This window comes from Emys orbicularis, chromosome 1 (assembly GCF_028017835.1).
Source record: "Emys orbicularis isolate rEmyOrb1 chromosome 1, rEmyOrb1.hap1, whole genome shotgun sequence".
NCBI lineage: Eukaryota > Metazoa > Chordata > Testudines > Emydidae > Emys > Emys orbicularis.
The window spans coordinates 8,380,187-8,395,817 of record NC_088683.1 but is presented as its reverse complement, the minus strand read 5'-3'; the positions used below and the strand labels follow the sequence as shown (position 1 = coordinate 8,395,817).

Below are 15,631 nucleotides of genomic sequence, written 5' to 3'. Positions count from 1 at the left end.
CGCCGATCCGGCGGGTAGCAATCGGTTTATCGGGGATCGACTTACCGCGTCTACTGAAGACGCGGTAAAATAGATCCCTGATCGCTCTGCCGTCGACTCCGGAAATCCACCTCGGCAGGAGGCGGCAGCGGAGTCGGCGGCAGCGCGGCAGCAGTCGACTTTCCCGCGTCCTCACCGCTAGGTAAGCCGACCTAAAATACGCAACTTCAGCTACGGTATTCACGTAGCTGAAGTTGCGTATCTTAGGTCGGACCCCCGCTGCAGTGTAGACCTAGCCTAAGCTTCAAGACTGCTCCAAGAGGTGGAGTGGTCCCTACAACTGCAATAAGATCTCTTGTGATCCTGTGTGGCCATTCTTAACCAAAGGGGGACCTCCATTAGCATGGGCATTACATTATGGCCCACTTAGTCTGCATGCTTTTATATCGCTCCTGTATTTTTTGCCAGGCACTGTGCCAAAAAAAATCAATTGGAATATAAATACTGTACTGACATTTCAGTGTATAGTAGGGACATAGAAACAAGTCATTGTCTGCATTACATTTTAGTTTGTACTAGGGCTGTCAAGCGATTAAAAAAATTAATCGCGATTAATCGCATTGTTAAACAATAGAATACCATTTCTTTAAATATTTTTGGATTTTTCTACATTTTTAAATATATTGATTTCAATTACAGTACTGAATACAAAGTGTACAGTGCTCACTATATTTTTATTACAAATATTTACACTGTAAAAATGATAAATAGTATTTTTCGATTCACCTCATACAAGTACTGTAGTGCATTCTCTATTGTGAAAGTGCAATTTACAAACATTTTTTTGGTTACATAATTGAACTAAAAAACAAAACAGTGTAAAACTTTAGAGCCTACAAGTCCCAGTCCTACTTCTTGTTCAGCCAATCGCTAAGACAAACAAGTTTGTTTACATTTACAGGAGATAATGCTGCCCACTTCTTATTTACAATGTCACCTGAAAGTGAGAACAGGGCCTTCACATGGCACTTTTGTAGCCAGTGTTGCAAGGTATTTACGTGCCAGATACGTTAAACATTTGTATCACCGTTCCAGAGGACATGCTAATGATGCTTGTTAAAAAAATAATGTATTAATTACTTAGTGACTGAACTCCTTGGAGGAGAATTGTATGTCTCCTGCTCTTTTACCTGCATTCTGCCATATATTTCATGGTATAGCAGTCTCAGATGATGACCCAGCACATGTTGTTCGTTTTAAGAACATTTTCACTGCAGATTTGACAAAACAGGAAGAAGGTACCAATGTGAGATTTCTATAGAGAGCTACAGCACTCGACCCAAGGTTTAAGACTCTGAAGCGCCTTCCAAAATCTGAGAGGGACGAGGTGTGGAGCAACACTGGTGTGGAAACTACAGAACCAGAACCACCAAAAAAAAAAAAATTAACCTTTTGCAGGTGGCATCTGACTCTGATGATGAAAATGAACATGCGTCAGTCTGCACTGCTTTGAATCGTTATCAAGTAGAACCCGTCATCAGCATGGATGCATGAATCTTTAGCGCATCTGGCATGTAAATATCTTGCAACACTGGCTACAACAGTGCCATGCAAATGCCTATTCTCACTTTCAGGTGACATTGTAAACAAGAAGGCAGCAGCATTATCTCTTGCAAGTGTAAACAAACTTATTTGTCTGAGCGATTGGCTGAAGTAGGACTGAGCGGACTTGTAGGCTCTAAAGTTTTACATTGTTTTGTTTTTGAATGCAGTTTTTTTTGTACGTTTGTAAGTTCAACTTTCATGATAAAGAGACTGCACTACAGTACTTGTATTAGGTGAATTGAAATTTTTTTTAGCAAATATTTGTAATAAAAAAATAAATAAGTGAGCACTGTACACTGTATTCTGTATTGTAATTCAAATCAATACATTTAAAAATGTAGAAAAACATCCAAAATATTTAATAAATTTCAATTTCTATTCTGTTTAACAGTGCGATTAAAACTGTGATTAATCGTGATTAATTTTTTGAGTTAATCACAAGTTAACTGATTAAACAACAGCCCTAGTTTGTACTCATTTTGCTAGTGCTTTTTATATAGCCTGTTGTAAAACTAGGCAAATATCTAGATGAGTTGATATATACCCCTGGTTGAGAACCACTGCCTTACAGTCTGGGTTGTAGTTTGATGATACACCATATGGGTTCTAGTGTAGTTCGATGTCCCTTAGGCTAGGTCTACACTACAGCGGGGGGTTGTGAATAGCGTAGCTGAAGTGGCGTATTTTAGGTCGACTTACCTGGCTGTGAGGACAGCGGCAAGTCGACCACTGCCGCGCCGCCGTCGACTCCGCTACCGCCTCTTGCCGTGGTGGATTTCCGGAGTCGACGGCAGAGCCATCGGGGATCGATTTTATCGCGTCTTCACTAGACGCGATAAGTCGATCCCTGATAGACCGATTGCTACCCGCCGATCCGGCGGGTAGTGAAGACGTGCCCTTAGACTGAGTGAGAGCCCAACTAAAGCGTCCACTGCCAGAAACAACCTCAGGAAGAGAGCTGCTCGTTCAATTTATAGCAAAGGTTTAAAGCACTTTTCAGGCATGTTTTACTTAATCATTAATAGGGAGGGCTGGAACAATCCCAGCCATTAGATCAATTACAAATTTAAGCTCCTGCTCAGACTATATTTTACCCCAAACCTATTCCTTAGCTGAATCCACACCAGACTAGAACTCTCCTCTGCCCTTGACAGATTCTTCCAAACTAACTTAAATTCTCTTTACAAATACACATTCAGCCCAGGGAGATTGCCAGTTATTCCTGGTTACGTACTGAAACACTCTGAAAAGTTTAATGATCTCCTACAGAGATGAAAAAAAGTCTAACGCTGTCATTTTCAAATGGATGATTAGTTCAGATCCTAAACTCATCTCAAATGAGTGGTGTTTTGAGAAGTGCTGAAACTACCCCAGCAACCGGTGACTTCCAGTGCTTTCAATAAAGCAGCCACTGCATCAAAAATCAGTCTCTAGCTGTGCCTAAAAGGTGACCATGAGACTTACCTGTAGAGCTGAAGAAACTCGGGATATGGATTCACAGGATCCAAGGGCCCATAGATTAGATGCACTGCAAACGGGAAGAACACAAACAGCTTCCATCCACAAACTTGTCCACATGCACAGTACCTTTACCCATGCAAGAAATCCCTCATTAAAGCCAGCAGCACTGAAGATGTGAGAACCTTTCTGCCTTGAAAGTATATTCTCAAAAAGGCACAATGAGTGTTTACAACTAGTCTGAGGGGGGTATTTTTCACTAGGTTGTGCGGTAGCCAGGAAGCATGGCCAGCACAGCAGGCATCTAGCACACAGCTTATGCTTAAACACATTTGTTAGTCTCTAAGTTGCCACAAGTACTCCTCCTTCCTTTACATAGTACTTGAGGGGGGTGAGAGTTCACTGCTCCTGAAAGTGACAGGATTGATTAGTTGTGTCAAGCATGTGCCTTGCAGTTTCCCCCTAGATAGTCAAAGTGTAACATGCAAGGCTGGGCTGAGTGCACAGACTGCACACAAGTGAAAACTCAAGAGTGAGACCATTGCACGCTGAAGAGGAAAGTCAGGCCCTTAAGGGCTTGTCTGCTCACATAGACTGTAAACACTTCATACCAATACAGTTAAAGCAGCACAACCCCCTTAGGGTGGGTGCAGTTCTTGGTATAAACGTGCCTTCTTGAGCTATAGGCTTATTTCTGTACAGGAATGAGAGCAAGTTATACCATTATAAGGCACCTTTATACCAAAGCAGCTGTGGCCACTAAGCGTTTTACTGCTTGTCATAGATTCATAGATTCTAGGACTGGAAGGGACCTCGAGAGGTCATCGAGTCCAGTCCCCTGCCCGCATGGCAGGACCAAATACTGTCTAGACCATCCCTGATAGACATTTATCTAACCTACTCTTAAATATCTCCAGAGATGGAGATTCCACAACCTCCCTAGGCAATTTATTCCAGTGTTTAACCACCCTGACAGTTAGGAACTTTTTCCTAATGTCCAACCTAGACCTCCCTTGCTGCAGTTTAAGCCCATTGCTTCTTGTTCTATCCTCAGAGGCTAAGGTGAACAAGTTTTCTCCCTCCTCCTTATGACACCCTTTTAGATACCTGAAAACTGCTATCATGTCCCCTCTCAGTCTTCTCTTTTCCAAACTAAACAAACCCAATTCTTTCAGCCTTCCTTCATAGGTCATGTTCTCAAGACCTTTAATCATTCTTGTTGCTCTTCTCTGGACCCTTTCCAATTTCTCCACATCTTTCTTGAAATGCGGTGCCCAGAACTGGACACAATACTCCAGTTGAGGCCTAACCAGAGCAGAGTAGAGCGGAAGAATGACTTCTCGTGTCTTGCTCACAACACACCTGTTAATACATCCCAGAATCATGTTTGCTTTTTTTGCAACAGCATCACACTGTTGACTCATATTTAGCTTGTGGTCCACTATAACCCCTAGATCCCTTTCTGCCGTACTCCTTCCTAGACAGTCTCTTCCCATTCTGTATGTGTGAAACTGATTTTTTCTTCCTAAGTGGAGCACTTTGCATTTGTCTTTGTTAAACTTCATCCTGTTTAACTCAGACCATTTCTCCAATTTGTCCAGATCATTTTGAATTATGACCCTGTCCTCCAAAGCAGTTGCAATCCCTCCCAGTTTGGTATCATCCGCAAACTTAATAAGCGTACTTTCTATGCCAATATCTAAGTCGTTAATGAAGATATTGAACAGAGCCGGTCCCAAAACAGACCCCTGCGGAACCCCACTCGTTATGCCTTTCCAGCAGGATTGGGAACCATTAATAACAACTCTCTGAGTACGGTTATCCAGCCAGTTATGCACCCACCTTATAGTAGCCCCATCTAAATTGTATTTGCCTAGTTTGTCGATAAGAATATAATGCGAGACCGTATCAAATGCCTTACTAAAGTCTAGGTATACCACATCCACAGCTTCTCCCTTATCCACAAGACTCGTTATCCTATCAAAGAAAGCTATCAGATTGGATAGCTTTAACTGGAATCAGTTTAAAAAAAAAAAAGTCTCCCCGCAACCATAATAGTACTGGTACCAAACCTAGGCACAGCCGAGGCCTGACTTCCTCAGCCCTAGTTCAAGAGTTCAGAACGCACACGCTGTGAGCAGCTTCAGATGCCCACCCAGAGCTCTAAAGGAATCTCATTTTTCCTTGCCAAGGGCAACTCCCTTATACTTTGCACTGCTCTAGCCCTTTTCCCCCTTGGATCTCAAATCCTCCGAGGTAGATGTGGGGGTGCACAGAGGTTCTCCACCCTCCACTGAAATGCAGCCATCTCAGGGGGCTGGGGGCTGATATTGCAGCTGTTTAACAGAGCAGTTGAAGGCGGGGAATGACAGTACACTGGGAGAATACACTAAGTCGGATTGTAACATTCCTAATGTCCTTCCCCAAAGCACATTACACACAGCTAAGCAACTGTCTCAGCAAGCTCCCTCCTCCCCAAGCTCCCTCCTCCCCATGTAACAAGACTAATCAGATTAAACAAATGACCTATAATAAAGTCACAGGAAGCTCTAGAGGGGAGGCTATAGGAGATTGAAGATGCTTCTCTATCTTCAAGGCAGGTTCCTTTGAAATGAACATCCCCACCCCAAACGGCACCCAACCTTTCCCTGGGGGCCTGAAGAGTCTCCCAAGTTTGAGAAGTGCCTAGGCTTTTCAGGGCAAACCTGACACCCCCACTAGGTGTTAGAGATCTGCAATAGGATCCAAGGTGCCTCAAAGGAATTGGCTTACACAAGAATTACACTGGTTACAATCCTGCCACTGGCTCCCCAGTGCCTGTGGATCAAGTTCAAGCTCCCTTTCCTCGCACTCCAGGCTCTATCACTCATTCCCCTCCCTGAACCACTGCTGCCAGTCTTTGTTCCCTTCTCCCACTCACGTCTGTGCATTCGTCCACACTACTGGCCCTCCCTAAACTACTTCACCAAATCGCCCCCATGACTCATTCAAATCCCTTCCAAGAACTCACTTCTGCCATTTTGCCATGGCATTTACAACTAGCAGTAGACAGCAAGCAGGGCTGATATCCTGGCAACTCCAAAACTTCAACGCCAGCAGGGGCCCTTGGGTCCCAGTCCCTGCATTTGGCAACTCCAACAAGGATGTGTAGAAAAAAATCCAAGCGGTAAGGGACAGTCCTGCAAGGGGGCAAACATACACTCCAGTGTCACATGGGACTAAAATCCTGGCTGGTCCCAGTGTGAAAGTGGAAAGGTCTTGCATCAAGTGCCGTGCTTGGAGGCTTGGACTCTGCAGGCCAGTTACGACACTGGTCAAGGTATTTTCCCAAACTAATAACTCAAAGGAAACTATTTCCTACTTACATGGAACAGAGGTGGATGTCAGAGCCCCAACCCAACGGTCTCTGTGCTTCTTTCTTTGATTTATATACTGTAAAATACTAAAGAACAAGTGACTTATTAGAGAGATGACAGGGCTTGATCAAACAAAGGGACATTTTAAGCCTACACTTTCAGAATTGGTCTAACAAGGATTAGCAGTAAAGACTTGCCCACGATCATGTCATCCAACAGCAGCACGGAATCAGATTGGAATCTGTGTCAGTTACCTGGACAGGCTGCAGGTAACTGAAGAGCAGTATTTTCCTCTCTTCGCCTCTCCCCATGACTCTGTAGTGCTGGTGAAAGCTGCTGGATTCAGAAGCCTGGAGACTGAAATCTTCTGTCCCCAGAATAGGTGCAGGCATCCCTTTTACTGCTCAGAGGGCACGTCTCAACCCTGCCCTGGAGAAACCAGCTCTAAATGGTAGAGGGAACTTCTGTCTCCAGGGCCACGCAGGCCTTGGTCTCTCTGCTGAGATTGCCATGGTGTGCTGTGGTCATGTGTCCCCTAGGATTGGACTGAGACCAAAGAGCAAAGCTGCCCTACACTGAATTCTGCTGGGCCACATCAAGCATTAGTTCTCCAGGCCAACAAGATTCAGGGGCCTCCCTACCCGGAACCCAGGCGGCTGCAGGGCTCCCAGCGGGGAACAGAGAACCTGGGCAGCTGTCCAGCTCGGAGCCAGGAGCCCGGATGGCAGCCCAGCTCGGAGCCAGAGCCAGGAGTCCAGGCAGCAGCCCAGTGGGGGGAACAGAGAGACTGGGGAGCAGCCTGGCTGGGAGCAGGGAGCCCGGCGGCAGCCAGGCTCTAAGCCCCCACCTACCCTGGGATGACAGCCCAAGCTGGGAACCTGGTTTTCTTATCAATTTCACAGCTCCAGCAGGGTGCCATGAAATTGACAAGAATGACTGCCAACATAACCCACAGCGTCTACAGATACTGTGTCGCCCTAACTACACCGACATAAGCCCTACGCCTCTCGTGGAGGTGGAGTTATGTCGTCGGTGTAGTCGGGCACTTACATCAGCAGGAGCAAGGCTGTAGCATGTACACTGACATAATTAGGTCGACAGAAGCTGCCTTACGTCGACCTAACTCTGTAGCATAGACCAGGCCCAAGTCATGGGACTGGACCTTGGGCCTCAGTGATACCAACAGTAAATGGGGATAATGGTACCAACCTACCCTGCTGAAGTACTTTAGCTCTACATTACAGAAGTACAAACCTGCTTTTAAACGTACAAGACTCAACTATTATTTCCACATATGCAGCTTGATTACCACTGTGAAGCACAAACTCCCTCCTCACACGCCCCCGGGCTGCAGGCCGAGGGCTGTAACTGAGCTCACTGCTATTGGTTACCACAAGGCTGCTTTAAAAAAACCCCGAAGTGCTCTATTCCAGCCATCAATGCAAAACTAGGAATCCAACATCTGAAATGAGATCTCTCTACTGTGCTGGCATTCTTGTACTACCTCAATGGAGGAAACTGAGTCGCAGACAGATCTGAAAACTCTGGGGTTCATATTACAGGCAGTACACTGGGCTCTGTGTTGCCTTTTCACCAAGGTAGGAAGTGGTTTCAATTTACTACAGAAGAGGACATGGTAGTAAGGCACCTTCACAGGGAGAGGGCATGTGAGAGAGGAAATATAATCACTAATGTAAAGCCAATTTGGATCTCTCTCTCTTACTGTTAAAACGTTAACTCCAAATACTTCTAAACCCCCCTCCTCTCAGTGACAGCCAGCTACTCAGAGCCGGGGCTCTCGATCGGAGAGCTGCAATGCTGTTTTACAAGGGCCACAACATTTTCTTACAGGAACTAAAACTTGCATTTTAAAAACAAGGCTTCCAGTTGTTCTGGTTGCAGAGACCCATCCAAACATGGACATCCACATTAGTTAGGTTTACTGAACATACAGCGCCAGGGAGTGCAAAATTCACATCACGATCGGCCAAAATCCACGGAAAGTCCTCAGTACCTAATGCAGGGCAGGAGATGTGAATGGGGTTTCTAGACTATGAACCTGGCTCACAAAACCCACTCTGCTCCCATCCCTGCCTTGTCTTGGCTGCATTGGACTTAACTAGCAGAACTGGATAACGCAGCCATCTGGGCCAATCCCAATAATCCTCTTTCACCCTCCTTGTTTGGTCCGGGCTCAAATCCTACTAAAAGAAGCTAGATTTACTATAAACAACCAATTGCAGTATAGCCAGTTCCCGTTTACTGAAGGCAACCTATCTGGGCCATGGTTAGAGAGTTAGTCTGGTTCTTCCGTCCTCTAGCAATGGAGGCACGCAGTACACCGCAGCAGGGACGGGCAACGCAGGCACCGTGACAAAGCAACGTTCAACTGGGAAGGTAAATGCACAATGAACATTCAAACATAATGCGACAGGAGAGATTTCTGCACTGAATTTCTTGTTAAAATTTTGAATCAAGTTTCATGCTAAGGAGACATGACAGGAATATATTGCAATGCATGTGCCAAGTGTGCAGAACTCCAGCTACACACACACACACACAAGCTAGTACAGGTGCAAATTTGCTAGTCACAGCCTCTCTACAAGGGAGTGAAGTATGTATTAGCCCCATTCTTTAGATGTAGAAAATGAGACAGTAGTTAGAGATGAGCAGCAGAGGAAAAAGTCATTGGGTTTCTTCCCCATTTTGTTTCCTCATTATATATACTGAAGGCCTGAAAGGGATTATTACTAATTTTATTAATAAAAAGGGTATTTTTCTTGGGGGGGAGTTTTGGGGGGGAGGTTACATTTTTCCTAGAAGACACTAGGCATGACTAGAGAACTAGTAGATTTATGCCAAAGATACCACAGAAGTGAAATCCAATTAACTGAGGAGGGAGGTGATTTTTATTCTGATTACAACTTTTGCTTGTTTCCTTTCATTAACACTTATTTGACTCAAACACCTCCTGAACAAACAGCTGGAAGAAAAGGTCTTGCATTGATGATTTAATACTCCCTTCCCCGTTACTGATTAAACTGAGGGCCAAGACAGCTCCCATTCCACATCTCTGTGTTGTCCAAGAAAAGCCTCCAACCAAATCAGCGAGGACCAAACTTGGCAGCCGTTATTCAAAGGTAAACCACAAGCAGGAACCCCTAACTTATTCTGAAGAAAAATAAAGTCAAGCTACATACATCATACATGAGCAAGAAAAAGAAAAAAAGCACAAGCCCATTTCCCCCCTTGGGCTAGTTTAAATGGACTTGTCCAAAGCCACAGAAAAAGTCAGTGGCAGAGCTAGATCTCAGGCATTCCTGGCCCCCAGATCACACTTTGGTACTTTCCATCATCCACAGGAATGTTCATGCAATTTTACCACTCCTATAGAGCAGAGCTTGTCAAATGCTTTCACAGTGTGGACCATGCCTCAGATCTTCCTGTGGACCACGTCCTCCCCTCCCCATTCACAACTGCACGGCCCATCTCCTCTCCAAACCTCAATCCCATTTATAGCGGGGCAACATCCACATGCCAACAGCTACGTTGGCTAGTACAGATAGCCTAGCCTCTCCTCCTTGATTCCAGCTATTTCTATAGGTATTCAGGGTCTTCTTTCACTGCCTGGAGGAGGGCTCAAGGAAGACAAAGCCTTTGTGGAGACACTAAATGAATTATTTGCATCAGTCTTCATTCCAGAGAATGTGAGGGAGAGTCCCACACCTGAGCCATTCTTTTTAGGTGACAAATCTGAGGAACTGTCCCAGATTGAGGGGTCAATAGAGGTGGTTTTGGAACAAACTGATAAATTAAACAGTAATAAGTCAACAGGACGAGGGGATTCACCCAAGAGTTCTGAAGGAACTCAAATGTGAAACAGCAGAATTACTAACTGGGGTATGTGAATTTTCGCTTAAATCAGCCTCTATACCAGATGACTAGAGGGTAGCTAATGTAAGGCCAATTTTTATAAAAAGCTCCAGAGGCAATCCTGGCAATTACGGGCTGGTAAACCTAAGATCAGTACCAGGGCAAATTGGTTGAAACGATATTGAACAGAATGATCAGACACATCGATGGACAGGCTATGTTGGGGAAAAGTCAACACAGCTTCTGTAAAGGGAAATCATGCCTCACCGATCTATAGGAATACTTTGAGGGGGTCAACAAGCAGGTGGACAAGGGTGATCCAGTTGACACAGTGTTCCTGGACTTTCAGAAAACCTTTGACAAGGTCTCACATCAAAGGCTCTTAAGCAAAGTGACCTGTCATGAGATAAGAGGGAAGGTCTTCTCATGGATCAGTAACTGGTTAAAAGACAGGAAACAAAGGGCAGGAATAAATGGTCAGTTTACAAAATGGATAGAAGTAAATAGCAAGGCCCCCCAAGGATCTGTACTGGGACCTGTGCTGTTCAACGTATTCATAAATGACCTGGAAAAGAGGGTAAACAGCGATGTGGCAAAGTTTCCAGACGATACTAAATTACTCAAGATAGTTAAGTCCAAAGCTGACTAAGAAGTCTTATAAAGGGATCTCACAAAGCTGGGTGACTAAGCAACAAAATGGCAGATGACATTCAATGTTGATAAATGCAAAGTACTGCACATTGGAAAAAAATAATCCAAACTATACATACAAAATGATGGGGTCTAAATTAGCTGTTACTACTCAAGAAAGATCTTGGAGTCATCGTGGACAGTTCTCTGAAAACATTTCCTCAATGTGCAGCAGCAGTCAAACAAAGCTAACAGAATGTTAGGAACCATTAGGGAAGGGATAGATAAGATGACAATATAGAATGCCATTGTATAAATCTATGGTATTCCCACACCTTGAATACTGTGTGCAGTTCTGGTCGCCTCATCTCCAAAAAAGATATTAGAATTGGAAAAGGTACAAAGAAGGGCAACAAAATTGGTTAGGGGAATGGGATAGCTTCCATAGACGGAAAGATTAAAAAGACTGGGATTGTTCATCTTAAAAAAGAGACGACTAAGGGGGGAATATGATAGAGGTCTATAAAATCATGCATGATGTGGAGAAAGTAAGTGTTATTTACCCCTTCACATAACACAAGAACCACCCAATAAAATTAATAGGCAGCAGGTTTAAAACTAACATAAGGAAGTACTACTTTACACAATGCAGAGTCAACCCGTGCAACTCATTGCAAGGGGGTTAAAAAAATTAGATAAGTTCATGGAGAACAGTTATTAGCCAAGATGATCAGTGACAAACCCCATGCTTCAGGTGTCCCTAAGCCTCTGACTGCCAGAGCTGTGACTGGACGACAGGTGATGGATCACTTGTTTATTCCCATGAAGCACCAGGCATTGGCCACTCTTGTGTTCTTATGTGACCAGGCAGCTCTCTGCAGACCACCAGTAAGTGCTCCATGGCTCTCAGTTTGGAAATACAGGGATGAGCTGGTGCGAGACATCAACAGACAAGGAAATTAGAGAGCAACATACCTGTCAACAACAAGGTTTCCATCATTTGTCCGGATTGCTGTCCACATGTCCCAGTATTCCGCCGCTGAAGGCTGCGTATACGGACCAAAGACTGCCCCAAGTCTGAAAAAAAATTCAGAGAGGCATGAAGATCTTTACAGCATGTATCCCCTCCTGAAATAAACAGGATATAACATCACTTAATACCAGACACAAAAACTAGTTTCAAGGCAAAAGTGTCAAATGATTACAAGATTCGTTTGTAAAATACACAATCTTGGAGCACCCCAAATTATCCAAATTAAAAGGACAGTGTCAAATTTAGCAGTGATCCCGAAGTGGGGAAAGAAAGGTGTTTCAGAGCATCTAATATGAAGAGAAATGTTTGTTCTAATTTCAATGAATTGTTTGTGGGAGAGGACAGTCATTTTGTTGTTGTCCATCCCCATGCAGTGCTGGAAAACCAAGTACAACAGCATTGTAATAGTGTGAAAACCAGCTGTGGATCTCTAATGTCCTTGCTGAGTGTTGGGGGTGGGGGTGAGTGGAAAGAGGGAAATCTGATTTATTTAGGTCACATCTGAAAAACCTCAACCTAGTAAACTGCATGGGACCCACCACAGAAAGGGGGCATCTGAAGTCAAATCCCAGTGGGATCAAATGGATCTAGGCCAGTGGTCACCCACGATCGACGGGTCGATCCTGGAGCCTCTGCCAGTTGATGGCGATCTCCGGCCGCTAAAAGTCTGGCGGCGCAGTGGGGCTCAGGTAGGCTGCCTGTCTGCTGTGGTCCCACGCGGCTCCCAGAAGCGGCTGGCTGCTGGCATGTCTCTGCGGCCCCGCGGGGGCATGGGGGGGATGGGGGGGGGGCCTGAGATGGCTCCGCGCGCTGTCCCCGGCTCCCAGCGGCCACAGACACGTGCCAGCAGCCAGCCACTTCGGGGAGCGGCGTGGGGCCACAGCAGGCCAGGAGCCACCTGTGCTAAGCGCCTCTCGGCCAGAGCCTGCACCTCACACCCCCTCCTACACCCCTGCCCCAGCCTGGAGCCCCCTCCTGCACCAAACTCCCTCCCAGAGCCCACACCCCTCACCCTCTTCTGCACCCCAACACTCTGCACCAGCCAAGAGCCCCCTCCTGCACCCAAACTCCCTCCCAGATCCCACACCCCTCACCTCCTCCTGCACCCCAATCCCCTGTACCAGCCCGGAGCCCCCTCCTGCACCCAAACTCCCTCCCAGAGCTTGCACCCCTCACTCCTGCACCCCAACCCCCTACCCCAGGCTCAGCCCGGAGCCCCCTCCCACACTCCAAACCCCTCGGCCCCAGCCCAGAGCCTGCACCCCCTCCCACACCCCAACCCCTTGCCCCAGCCCGGTGAAAGTGAGTGAGGGTGGGGGAGAGCGAACGATGGAGGGAGGAGGGAATGGAGTGAGCGGGGTGGGGACTCGGGGAGGGGGGGGTAGATCCTGGGTTGATCTTAAATTCAAAAAGTGATCTTGTGTAGTGAGCCCTGATCTAGGCATTCTGAACCTAGGGTGAAATCCTGGCCCTAATGAAGTCAATAGCAAAACTGCCACTGACTTCAGGAAGGTGAAAGTTTCACCCTTAATGCTTAAACCGTAACTCTGCGTGGCTACAGATGAGGGAATCCTGAGACTTTTCCTGTTCCAAGTCCTGACTGATGTGTCTTTAAAGGAGTTATATTTGTTGTTTGCAGGCAGCATCTTTAAGAATCATAGAAATATAGGTCTGGAAGGGACATTGAAAAGTCATCTACTCCAGCCCCATACACTGAGGCAGGACCAAGTAAATCTAGAGCTTATCCAACCTGTTCTTAAAAACCTCCAATGACAGGATTCCACAACCTCCCTTATAATTAGAAAGTATTTTCTAATATTTAACCTAAATCTCCCTGGCTGCAGGACTTTTTGTCCTAGCTTACTGGACACGGAGAACAATTGATCACTGTCCTCTTTATAACAAACCTTAACATATTTGACCACTGTTATCAGGTCCCCCCCTCAGACGTCTTTTCTCAAGACTAAACATGCTCAGGTTTTTTATATTTTCCTCACAGGTCAGGTTTACTAAACCTTTAATCATTTTTGTTGCTCTCCTCTGGACTCTCCCATTTGTCCACACCTTTCCTAAAGTGTGGTGCCCAGAACTGGACACAGTTCTTCAGATGAGGCCTCACCAGTGCTGAGCAGTTGCGGGACAATCACCTCCCATGTCTTATATACGACACTTCTGTTAATGGACCCCAGAATGTTTGTCTTTTTTTACCAACTGCATCACATTATTGGCTCATTCAGTCTGTGATGCAATATAACCCACAGCTATTTTTCAGCAGTACTACCACCTAACCAGTTATTCCCTATTTTGTAGTTGTGCATTTGACTGTTCCTTCCTGCTTTGCACTTATCTTAACTGATTTTCATCTTGTTGATTTCAGACCAATTCTCCAATTTGTCAAACTCGTTTTGAATTCTAACACTGTCCTCCAAAGTCTATGCAACACTTCCCAGTTTGGAGTCAGCCACAAATTTTATAAGCATACTTTCCACTCATTCTCCAATTCATCAATGAAAAGACTGAATAGTACTGGACCCCTATTGGACCCCAATAGATATAACCCCCCAGTCTGAACTATTGATAATGACTCTGAATGGTCTTTCAACCAGTTTTGCACCCACTCTATAGTAATTTCATCTAAAACCACATTTTTCTAGTTTTCTTAGGACAATGCTGTGGGACCTAGTGTAAGGCACCAAATCAGAAAGGGAAATAAGTTGTTTAGACATGAACAGTGCTTCCAAGTAAAGTCTGTCTCAACTTCAGAATATCTTCAGCATAATATGGTGCATTTGCCTACCACCGATGAACTGGATGGAATGACAGTGAGCGACTGTCCTCTACTGGATGGAACATGCTCAAGTATATGTGAACAAGTAGCCATCTAGTAACTATAGCCTATAGAGGACGCATGACTTAATACTTTTATACAAGTGAGTGTTTCCTGGGTTATACTCCTACCTAATCTATACACTTGGCACAACAAGGTTGTCCCCTACAGTGTGTGTAGTGCTCAGAACACCAACTCACCCTCTTGAGAAGAAGTAGTAGTTCATTAGCCGGGTGATGATGGGGGACAGTAGGCCACCATCCTTGAGAATCTTTGGCAGAAGAAAGGAGAAAAACGCCATTAAATGCCATATAGACAGCAATGACTCCTTGCCTGTTCAGGGGGCCTTTCCTACAGAGCTACCAGGCCCCCATGAGCCAGCAGTCTTACAGAACCACCATTTCCCCACAATCACTGAAGTAAATCCATTATTACTGCTAGATTTTTCAAAGTTATTAACACACTGAACCAAAGCACCTTCAGCCGCTGATCTCTTTAGGCCATTTGAACCTCAGATCAAAGACACTAAGGCCAAGACTTGAGAAAATGACTAGGCACCTAGTAACCAGAAGGCAATAAGATTTTTTTTTTTTTTTTTTTTTTTTTTTTGAGGTGGTGTCAGGGAAGGATTAGCAGCCTTGTTGGGATGAGCAGCTCACCCATCACTAATGAGAATGGGAAAGGTGATGGGATTCCTACCAGAAGCTCCATCTTTCACATCAGCATCTGGACAGTCGGTGTTTGATAAATTTGAATCCCTTCCCCCTTCCAAGTCCCACCTGCTTGTTACTGTACGGAGAAGGAGCATTTCCAGTCCCTCTTTCCAGCCTCCCACCCCAGAACCTGCTAGTTACTGCAAAGAGTGAAGGT

The 15,631-nt window shown here is 45.3% G+C and overlaps 1 protein-coding gene across 2 annotated transcripts in view; it reads right to left on the bottom strand.

The window, feature by feature from the left end:
* MEST (mesoderm specific transcript) overlaps positions 1-15,631 on the bottom strand; it is a 31,782-nt gene that overhangs the window by 1,791 nt on the left and 14,360 nt on the right. Inside the window, exons 8-11 of one of the 2 annotated variants that reach the window (XM_065423820.1) lie at positions 14,962-15,032; positions 11,877-11,978; positions 6,408-6,484; positions 3,049-3,112 (exon numbers count right to left, since the gene is read on the bottom strand). In XM_065423820.1, the coding sequence (XP_065279892.1) occupies positions 3,049-3,112; positions 6,408-6,484; positions 11,877-11,978; positions 14,962-15,032 (314 nt within the window). The remainder of the gene's footprint in view (positions 1-3,048; positions 3,113-6,407; positions 6,485-11,876; positions 11,979-14,961; positions 15,033-15,631) is intronic. The other variant, XM_065423821.1, reaches the window with a different exon arrangement.